The sequence below is a fragment of the Theobroma umbraticum genome, unplaced genomic scaffold (assembly GCF_002168275.2).
Source record: "Theobroma umbraticum cultivar Fairchild unplaced genomic scaffold, ASM216827v3 scaffold_130.0, whole genome shotgun sequence".
NCBI classification, from domain to species: domain Eukaryota; kingdom Viridiplantae; phylum Streptophyta; class Magnoliopsida; order Malvales; family Malvaceae; genus Theobroma; species Theobroma umbraticum.
This window is the reverse complement of record NW_018397264.1, coordinates 4603352-4614475: the sequence shown is the minus strand read 5'-3', so window position 1 is coordinate 4614475 and position 11124 is coordinate 4603352. Positions and strand designations below refer to the sequence as shown.

The window sequence follows — 11124 nt, the reverse complement described above, 5'->3', positions numbered from 1 at the left end:
CTTATATGGGGAGGTAATAGGAAAGGAAGAAAGAAATAAAAAACGTAAAAAAAATGAAAGAAAAGAAGAAATAAAAAATAAAAGCAATAACTATAACATATTTAAAAAGATGCCTTAATGAGGCTTTCAAAGTTGACCACGTGGAGGCCAAAGAGAGTGAAAGAGAAGGATAGGTGTGCGGAGAGGTCAGAGTTTACTACGTGGAGAACAGAGGGAGAAAGAGAACAGATGTTGAAGCAAAGAGGGGGAGTGCAAAGCGGCCCATGTGTTGCACACGGGTCATACTCTTGTATAAATAAAGGCAAGGGCTTGGGGTAACTGGTAAGGAATTTGTTGTGCAATTTCGAAACTCAGCAAGCTTAGGTATTTTGCAAAAAAAAAATTGCCGTCCCTCTCAGTTCTGTATAGGGGCTGCTGAGATATTTTGACAAAAAAAATTGGCTTCATCGTGTCGTGCAATATCAAGTCATCAACTCAGTACAGGACTGTTGACGTATTTTGATAAAAAAAATTTGTCCCTATTTCTAGTCCTCTGTCTTTATCGTGTAGTGCAATTTCAAGAAAATGACTATTTGGCTGTAGAAGTCCAGCAACCAGTAGTTGCTTGCCTTCTGTTCTAGCAAAAATCATCTAAATTCCCTTTTGGGACATTTTTGCTCTTGAGGAAGGTGGTGGGTTGATTTCCCAATAATATATGCACTCTTGCATCTGTCAGGAAACTTTAAAGCTCTTTAGACAGTGCTTTATAGTTTTGTAGTTCTTATAAAAGTTTGTGATGTCTGCTACAATCGTTCTTCCTTGGTTTCTAATATTCTCTGTCAATTTCTGTGGCTTACATGCCCAGAATTCTTCAACCATAACCTTGGGATCTAGCATCACTGCAGGAACAAATGCATCCTGGCACTCCCCTTCTGGCGACTTTGCATTCGGCTTCTACTCAATCTCCGGAGGACTCTACGTTGTTGGCGTCTGGTTAGATAAAATCCCTGAGAGGACACTAGTCTGGTCTGCTAACCTAGACTCTCCAGCAGAAGCGGAATCCACTGTCCAACTAACAGCTGGCCAGGTTTTGCTGACATACTTTAATGGTACTCAACAGTCAATAAATAGTGGAGGAGCTCCCGCAAGTTTAGGCTTAATGCAGGATGACGGTAATTTTGTCCTGAGAGATGTGAATTCATCAACTGTCTGGAGGAGCTTTAGTTTCCCAACAGACACACTCTTGCCAGGACAAGCTCTATTAAGTCTCCAAGCGCTCTATTCAAACGCCAAAGGAACAACAGACTATTCAACAGGAAATTTCAGGTTGTAAATGCAATATGATGGAAATCTGGTCCTCTCAACCTAACGCTTCTCGGAACCTGGTTACTGGTGGGCCGGAACTACAGACATCGGATCTACAGAGAAAAATGTGAGCCTGGTATTCAATCAGACTGCTTTCATATACCTTGTCAATAGCACCAGTCAAATCATTTTTTCTTTGACAAGAATCATCCCAAACCCTGTCGAAGACTACTACAATCGAGCAATAATCGATGACCATGGCAATTTCCAGTAATATGTTTACAATAAAAGAAATGATAGCAGATGGAGAAGGGTGTGGAGAGCACTCGAAGACCCATGTCTTGTGACTTCTCTTTGTGGTGTCAATGGCATGTGCACTTCAGTTGATAATGAAACCATAAGTTGTGGTTGCATTCCAGGTCATACTAATTTAGATCCAAGTGATCTAAATTTGGGTTGCCGCCCAGAAACTCCAGTAAACTATTGTATAGATTCCTCCATGAGGAACTTTACCGTAGAGGTAATTGATAATGCTGATTTTCCTAGTGAAGATAACGGAGAGTTGGTTAAAATAGAAAATGTTGATCTATAGGGCTGCAAGAATGCTGTCATGGAAGATTGCTACACCTTGGCTGCTTCCCTGGAGGGTTCAACATGCTACAAAAAGAGGATGCCTTTGTTGAAAGCTAGAAAAAGTGCTTCTAGCATCGGAATTAAGGCACTAATGAAGGTGCCAATGAAGTTAACAAATGCAGGTATTCCAAAAGGAGAAACGAAAAGGAATTTTAACATTCGGCTTTTCCTTAAGATTGGCCTTATAATTAATGCCGTACTTGCTTTCTTGTTGGGAGCTTCTGCCATTTATAATCTTCCTATATTTAGAAGATTACTAAGAAGGAAAAGTTATTTAAGTTTAGATGCCATTGGAGTTGGTTTTAGACAATTCACATTTCAAGAGCTTTACGGAGCAACAAATGGGTTTAGTAAAATCCTTGGTCGAGGATCTTCTGCCAAAGTATACAGAGGACTTCTAAGTTTAAAGGGTGCCCATATTGAGATTGCAGTAAAGAAGCTGGAGAAAGGGACAGGCAAAAGTCAGAATGAATTCATGACAGAGCCCAAGATAATTGGCCGGACACATCACAAGAATCTAGTAAGACTGCTGGGATTTTGCATTGAGAATGATCAACAGCTTTTAGTTTATGAGCTAATGGCAAATGGGCCCTTGTCAAGGTCTCTATTTGGAGAAGAAGATAAAAGACCTAGTTGGTTTCAAAGAGCTGAGATGGCACTTCAAATAGCAAGAGGCTTACTCTACTTGCACGAAGAATGTGAGACTCAAATCATCCATTGTGACATAAAGCCTCAGAATGTGCTACTGGATGAAAATTATTCTGCTAAGATTGCTGATTTTGGGCTTTCCAAGCTTTTGAATAAGGACCAAACTAGAACTGACACCAATGTAAGGGGAACGATGGGGTATTTGGCACCTGAATGGCTAAAGCATGCACCAATAACTGCTAAAGTAGATGTTTTCAGTTATGGTGTGATGTTACTTGAGATTATATGCTGCAGAAGGCACATAGAAGTGAGCAGGGTTGAGGAAGAGAGTGAGGTGGATGACCTTCTTCTCTCAGAGTGGATTATAAGTTGTATAATATCTGGAAACAGAAACCAGGTTACAATCATCAACACCTTACACAAAAATCACTCAAAATTCAAATCCTATATCACTCGTCCAAAGAAAATCAGAAAAAACACAATAACCCCACCAGTCAGCAACAAGGATCCCAACATTAACCCCTAGACATAATGGACAAAAACACCATGGGCGCATGAATCATTAGAGATTTGAAAAACTACAAAATTATCTCTAAAGAATTATTCAAGATTTTACCTTATCAATAGAATTAAAAAAAAATCAAGCACTCACAAGAACACAAATATTTATGTGATTTGATCTTTTGATGTGTCTACGTCTACGAACACAATAACAAAAAAAAAATTCATTAAAAGAAAAATTATAAAATTATAAAAATAATCTCAAACTCACACCCTTTTATCTCACGTATACCTAAATCATTATCTCTAAGTGATAATTATTTTTTAACTTTATAAAATCTTCTTATAGTATCAAATATAATAATTTTATCTTAAGATATATTATACTAATCTAATTAGATTTAAAAACTATTTCAAAAAAAATATATTAGTTTACTTATTATAATTCAAGATTATCTTAACATCTGGGATACATTTCCTCATATAACCAGCAACCTGTCCCAAGCAGCATGGACCAGAGCATCCGTTTCCCAGCTTGCTTGTCCCCCTGCATACGATACCAAACGATCACCTACCATTCCCTTGAACCTGCATATGGCACAGAACAACCGCTTTCAAAACAAGACCATTTAGTCAAGGATACAAATAAAGTCTTCATGTCTTGTAACTCCCTCTTTGGTCAAGCTATCAGCAAATTGATTGACTTGTCTAAAGCCACGTTTGATTTCCCATCCAATGCCCACGTTCTTCAACATGTCGACGTAGAGAATCCACTTTCTCACTCTCGAAGACACCCCATTAGGCTCAATAGTCCATTTCACAGCACTGCAAGAATCACTTTGAACGATAAGTCATAGTTGAGTCACCAATCCCGATGGAGTTGGAGAACTTTATTTTTACCAGCCTATCAAATTTTGATGTGGCCATCAATAAAGGCCATTTATCTTTATCTTTGAAAGGGTTCCCTTGAGGTTGAAATCTACAGCTTGGCATGGGCCAAAAACTTTTGCAGTGGGTGTTTCACATGTCTATGGAAAACAACAAAATCCTGGTACTCGTAATCTGACACGCCGAAGAAACAATATCGGTATTAATAATTTAGACATGCATATGCATGCCAACGTGTGAGCATTACATTTTGCCCAACTTTAACAAAAGCGGAACACACCCTTTGTTTTCTTTTTCTCAATAATTGATCGGAGGCTGTTGACCGAGCAATAAAGTTTTGGGGTATAATAATGAATCCCGAACAGAGACAACTCTTTTTGCCCATATTGATCACCTGGGCTGATGAAAAAAATATTTACATCCCCATGGAAAATCATTTTATCAAGAAACATGTGCTGGATTGAAAACTTAACTTCAAATATGGAAATATTTGTTTGTCCCCTCCTAATTGATCCTAAACAAGTGGAATTTTTGTTTTTAATGAGAATATGTAATTTCAAAGCAGGAATTTAGTACTGTTTAAATTAAAATAAATAATCAAATAAAATTCATAATTAAAATTTATTAATATTTTTAATAAATTATTTGAAATAAATATTTTAAATTAAAAATTAAAAATTATAAAAATGAGATCTTTTGTCTTTTTATTATCTGTTATTTTATTATGTCAAAATTATTTTTATCAATCAAATATTAAAATAATATCATAATGTCAATTTCATTTCATAAACCAAATTACATAATAGTTATTTATATCTTAAACTATTCTCATAAAATAGTTATGTTATTATCTTTTTATTCCAATCCCCGAACTAAACATGTCCTTAAGAGACTAATTACTCCATTACTTTGTCCTTCCACAGCTTTTGTATGAGTTTAATTTTTCCAACATCAATTGTTGGATTTGGTATGCATATAGAATTTTTGTATATTATTTCTAATATAATATTCCGGTGATATATTTATATAGATTAATTTTAAAATTCTTTTAAATACAAAAATTCCTTTAAAATTTGATATGCATCGTATTAATAATGTATAAGTATGAATAACTACTAAGCCAAACAATTAATTTTATCAAACAATTTTAACTGAATTTTAAAAATTATTATTTTTTATAAAAATTTCATAATAACCAAATCAAATAAGCTTTTAGACACCAACGTAGCTAAAAGAAAATTTCGATTACACTAAATAGACTTTCAACCATAATTTATTACAAAGATCGACATACTTTATTACACCAAAAGGACAGACTTCTAATATTGGAACATTTATATTCCGTTAGACTCATGTTTCTGACATGGACCCAGACAGAGGATCATGCAGTGCAATTAGGCCAACTTAAATGCTGAGGAGGTTTGGTTTTGAGCACCGGACTATACTCAAAGAAATTAGTTGGTCTCAGCTCAAATCCGCCGCTCAATGTTGGCATCATTGGAAAATCTTCCTGGCAAGGGACATGGTGAAAGCCCATTGTATACCATAGGACTATATCCTTGTTCTCAATGCCCCTATTCCTGCAAACACATCGAAATTTTCATTTCAATGAAAATTATAATAATGCTTCTTTGCTATAGAGAACCGATAGATGTATCATCTGAAATAGTACCTGTTGCTCCAGACAGCTAAGGTATCATCTCCTCGGCTTTGATCAACATATCGTCCGCCGGCCCATTTTTCAGATTTGTTATATGGGGTTACCCATACATTATAATTTGTGAAGGCAGCCCTGATTTGTGGATAGTCATCTGCTGCTAGAAGTGGCCCTGCTGCAGATCCTGGAATCAAACGATACCCAACTTTGTTTCCAGGTTTAGTTCTCTTGTTCGGGTTCACTACCACCAGCTCTTCTGGTTTCAAGCCAAGTTTAATCCTTGCATCAGCTTCAGTCTTAGCTGTTTCATGTTGAACTGTCCAATAACTTTTTCTTGGTATGCTCTTGTCAGTGACTCGTTTGGTAACCAAATTAGTCTTGACAAGAGAATTGGCATCCCCGTCAATATCAACGTCCAGATGGTAGGTTAGAAAGTGATCGTGGTGTACACCAATGGTATTGTCTGCTACGAGTGTACCATAGACTTCCTCTTTTATTTGATCTGTGTGGTTGTATGGTACAGCCTTCACTTCTAGCACTCCTGTTAGCCCAACCTGAGGAAGAGAGCAAGAGAAATATTTTAGAAAATTTAAGTAACCATTAATTATTTAGGAGAGGGATTCGAATTTTAGATTAGGAACAAGAAGAAAGCTTAGAGCTCTGGAGAAGGATAAGCAATTTGTTTGCTATAGGTCGTACAGTCAAACAGGAGCTGGTCGAGTCTAGAGGGGAATCCCGAAATTGGTTGGCCGGTTTTACTTGCTTCCTTGGAGATTGTTCAATTGAACTTGTTGAACTTTGGGGAATTAACCATGGAATTAAAATGGACAAGAGCATAAAACCTAGATAGAGTGGAACTTGAGACTGACTCATTAATCTCAGTGCTCCTGATCAAACAATCACCCCTACTCAACCCCCTATCTCATATCATCAAACCCGTCAAAAGCCACCAACTTGACTTGGAGACTTTCCCACATCCCTAGGAAAAGAATTTCATTGCCGATTGGCTTGCCATTGAAACTCAACACCCAGGAATCCAGAGTCACCAACAAGCTCCAGAATGATCCGACGCCTCTCTTACTTGCGGACATGATGGGAGTTCAATATCCTAGACTTGTTTTAATTGTTTTCGTTCAGGGCCATTGATTCTCCTTTGCATCCAAAAACAAAAAGACAAACACCTGTTTGTCCTTGTGTGCAAGCATTAGTAGAGGACCAAAGTCAGTAGAGTGAAACACGTGTCTATCCTTGTGCAGTATATATAGAGGCATCAAGGAGGAAGAGATACAATATGGATTCTTTCTTCTCAGTAATGCCCTAATTTTGTATACGAGGCAGAGATAGAGATCGACTAAATCTATCCATTGCTGATTGCTCCTGGTGGACAAGGAAGCCTGAGCACATATTTATCATGGACCACTGGACCACTGACCTCTGGACTTTTCTTATCGTGTAGGCCCAAAATCTAACCCACATTGCTGGCAGTCATCAATCAGCTTCATTGTTTTTTCTTTTTCATTTTTCATTGCCCAGGCAGAGCAGATCAAAACGGGATTTGTTTTTCAAAATTTATCAATATTTTATCAACTAGATCGTATGAATAGGGTGATCCCGAGATCCTGACTGCTGCACTAAGCCAATTGTCAGAACACTAGCATAGACATGGAAGTTTTAGCAACGTTAAGCATTCATCGTATTAAGGGAAAAAAAAGTGAAAAAGCTAAGTAGTTGATATTATTACTATACCCCAAATTTGATGGATCCACTTGGCTTGAATTCCCAATCAAGTATATAATCATAGTTGCCCACAGTCGCTACCATTCTCACCACAAGACTAACCTCTGGTCTCACCTCCCTGACCTGCACACATCATAATTATTTATAATAGCATCAAGATCAATGACAAGTCAATTTTCAATGGAAAAAAAAAAAGTAACCATTATTGCAAACCTCTTGATCTCGAAGCTCAGCCTCCGTATGTCGCCACATTACATCCCCTGAATGTCTTTCAAATATGCACATTACATCGGATACTTTGACAGGATTGCCATCTTGGCCTGCATAGTAACCATCAACGAAAACTGCGTTGGCTGGACAATCGTTGAGGGGTTCCAATGGAACTGCATAAATACCGAACCCGAATTCGCCACAGTCGAAAAATGTTACGTGGTACCACTCCTCGGTTGGATCCTGGTATGGAACGAAGAGCTCGGAGATGAATGATCTATACAACACCTGACGGTATGTTCTCTTCTCAGCATCGTAGATGGAGGCTAGAGAGATAACTGGACCAACTCGACCATCAAATCCTAGGTGGAACTTCCAGTTTGCCCAACTGGTGTCGAATAGAAAATTTTAATCTTTTAAACAATGTCAATGGAAAAAAAAAATTTCCCGAAGATAAGGATGGACAAGACTTTGGTGTCTATGATAAAATTGGCAATTGGCCAGGAATTAATAGATAAATAAATAGTATATGTTTGTTTATTTGATGGACAGATTTAATATAAGTATGATCAGTACGTAGAATGAAACTTGAAATAAAATGCATCCCCTTGCATTAACAAAATAAGGTTATTCTTCATCTACAATCTTTGCTGACAATTAATAATATTCAAGATTATTATTATTTTTTATATCATATGGATAATTCATATAATGTTTACTATTGAAGAAAAATTTTACACCAATTCATATGAAAAGGATAATATTAGACCATCCTTTAATTATTAAAAAAAAAGGTGAAAACCTATTCAGTATATTGACAACTAGATTTAGAAATATAGCCAGCCAATCCTCAGTCATCCAATAAATAAATAATTCTAACAACTAATTAGATCTACCATATTATTCACTAGAACGTTATCTTGTTTCCACAAGTGTTTAAATCAGTACCTAAACAAAAGTTACAAAAGTCCTTCCTGTTACATTATATCTTCTAACCAAATTAAATTAGTAAAAAAACCTTGCTGAGTCTAATAAATCTGTCTAGTACTCTCTAAGTAATTTCATGGACAATAAGAGTATGTTTGGTTCGAATCAAATAAAGTGAGATTTAAATAACTATTTCAAGAGAATAGAATAAGAGAGAGATAGTTATTATATAATTTGGTTCATAAAATAGAATAAAACAAAAATTGTTATATGATTTATTATAACACTTAATTGGTAGAAATAGTTTTAAAAATAGAAAAAAAAAAGTGATATATGAGAAAAATATTTTTTATTATAATATATAATTATTTTTATTTTTATTTTTAAAAATTAAAATATTTAAAATTTATAATTAAAATTTTAAAATATTCCTTTTTATAATTAAAATTTTAATTTAATTTTAAAAAATAAAGTATTAATTTTTAGTTTTCCCTTTTTTTTCTATTCTAATATTTTGTTTTTGTTTTTTCTTTCTTTTCACCGGACAATCACCAAAGATATGGTCGAAGTGCCAGTCTAGCATTGCCTGTGGTAGAATCTAGCTGCTGGAGCACCAGATCGGCACTTCTTGTTCTAGATCTAACCATGTGTCACTAGATCGGCATTTCTTACGACCGAATATGATGAGGGAACATCAATCAACATTTATCGCAATCGACATGATGCCACCGTCGCCCTCTATTGAAGGACTTCAAAGAAAAAAGGAAAGAAGTAGAAGATGGGTAGAGAGAGAAAGAAAGTGAAAATTGAAGAAAATATTTTATCTAATAAAAGTTTTGACTTATTCCTCATTTGTTAAATAGCTATTATTTAAGTTTTTTTATTTTAAGTTATTTTAAGAATGACTATTTCAAAAAATGACAATTTCTGTTGAGCAAACAAGTTAATAGAGGTTTAGGAATTAGGGGAACGGCTACTCCATACCCCAGCCCAACCAATCACGCTTTAACCGTATAATTTTGTAGCATATCGAATAAAAGTTTTGATCTAGCTAGTCTCACCTGACAATATTTCCATCAATGTTGAACCCCGTTTGGCCCGGTGGTGTTGGGGGAGCACCATTGAAACGTGGACCAAGAGGCGGTGTTAGCTTGGAAGCTCGGTACTCAGTTCCCTCGGCTTTTGGCATTGGAGGAACAGCTCTGTCAATGTACTGAGATATCTTCATTTCTTCGAGGTCGACAGCCAGGGTTATCCCTTCTATTGGTCTCAAATACATATTAACCGTTCCATCCAAATAGTAACATACGACTTTCAGCTCTCTTTTGGTCTTCTCTTCTCCGTACCAGCCAATTGTTTGAGTAGAGCAAATAACTTCAGATATATTTAGCCCTCTTTTGCCAAGTGATGCTAAAAATGGTTCATGTTTTAGTGCTAAATCGGCTGCGGCTTCTTGTTCCTCAATGGTAAGTAGAGGGTACCCAAATCCATTGTAGATTTTATCAGAGATGACGGAACGTTTTGACAAATCTACTATGATTTCATGAGTTTGTTCATTGAGCCGGATAACGACCAAAGCTTGGCGAGGTGGGGGTTTGGTGGTGGGTTTTGATAGCCATGATTTGACAAGTTGTTTCTCTGGCTCATCTAACCCAACATACTGGAAGGTTAGTTTGTGGTTCGAGCTAGGGTAGGACTGGTTCACAACGGCTCGAACCAGGAGGAGCTCGGCTGCAGTGAGGGAATCTAGTGGATGGGGCTTAGAGCTTGTGATTGGTGATACAAGGAAGATGCAGAAGATGGAGATAAACAGTGCTATTTTCAATGTTGAAGCCATTGTTCTGTGTGGACAACCTAGAGCTTCTTTGCCCTTAAATAGCCAAATAAGCAATTAATTATGCAACATGGACCAAGTTAAGATAAAATTAAAGAAATAAGTAGATTTACTCCTCCGGAAATTGTTTTACATTACAAAGATTACCGTCTCTCATGGTGAATGAACTTATTTTTTTCTATCACGGTGAATAATTTTTTTTCACTAAAAATGAAAAATGAGTGACGTTTTCAATTTGCACGTGACCTACTAAATATAAACTTTAAATTTTGTTTTAATATCGAGAAGATAAGATAATAGGTTCGGTGGAGAGTGAGGCACACACTAATGAAGATTGAGGGGCTCAAATTAGAGGTTGCAAGCTGGAGTCTGAGGAAAAGTCTACCTTTCCGCGAATGAGGTGGCTGACGACCTCGCAAGGACAGGCATAGGCAGGCACAGTGAGTTGATGTGGTATATTGGAGCTGGTGATTAGTCAAATTTAGACGTGATAATTTGTATTTTTATGATCAAATATGATAAGACTAAAGTCGAACATGACTCGAATAATTACTATATTAATATCTGAAAATACATATACAAATATATTTAATAATAGTGTAATATGATATGACTAACATATTTATTAAACGTGTTAAGATTTTTTATACAACACGACATGATTACATTTAAACATAATTTGTTCTTAATACATTTAACATTTTTAATATAATTAAATTAAAATATTTATAATTAAATATAATTTTATTTTTAAATTTAAAATCAATAATTATAAAAATAATAATAATAAAATAATAATAACATC

The 11124-nt window shown here is 35.8% G+C and overlaps 2 protein-coding genes and 1 pseudogene across 2 annotated transcripts; 2 read left to right on the top strand and 1 right to left on the bottom strand.

The window, feature by feature from the left end:
- Positions 1–689: 689 nt before the first annotated feature.
- LOC110421471 (G-type lectin S-receptor-like serine/threonine-protein kinase LECRK4) lies at positions 690–3091 on the top strand (annotated as a pseudogene).
- LOC149526867 (G-type lectin S-receptor-like serine/threonine-protein kinase LECRK3) lies at positions 776–1312 on the top strand. The gene has a single exon (XM_089784421.1). The coding sequence runs from the start codon at positions 776–778 to the stop codon at positions 1310–1312; it is 537 nt and encodes a 178-aa protein (XP_089640547.1).
- A 2088-nt stretch (positions 3092–5179) lies between the features above and the next one.
- LOC110422138 (amine oxidase [copper-containing] alpha 2, peroxisomal-like) lies at positions 5180–10346 on the bottom strand. The gene is made up of 5 exons (XM_021435926.1): positions 9547–10346; positions 7562–7946; positions 7358–7471; positions 5627–6165; positions 5180–5534 (listed from the first exon to the last, which is right to left on the bottom strand). The coding sequence occupies exons 1-5, from the start codon at positions 10320–10322 to the stop codon at positions 5336–5338; spliced, it is 2013 nt and encodes a 670-aa protein (XP_021291601.1). The 5' UTR covers positions 10323–10346; the 3' UTR covers positions 5180–5335.
- Positions 10347–11124: the final 778 nt, after the last annotated feature.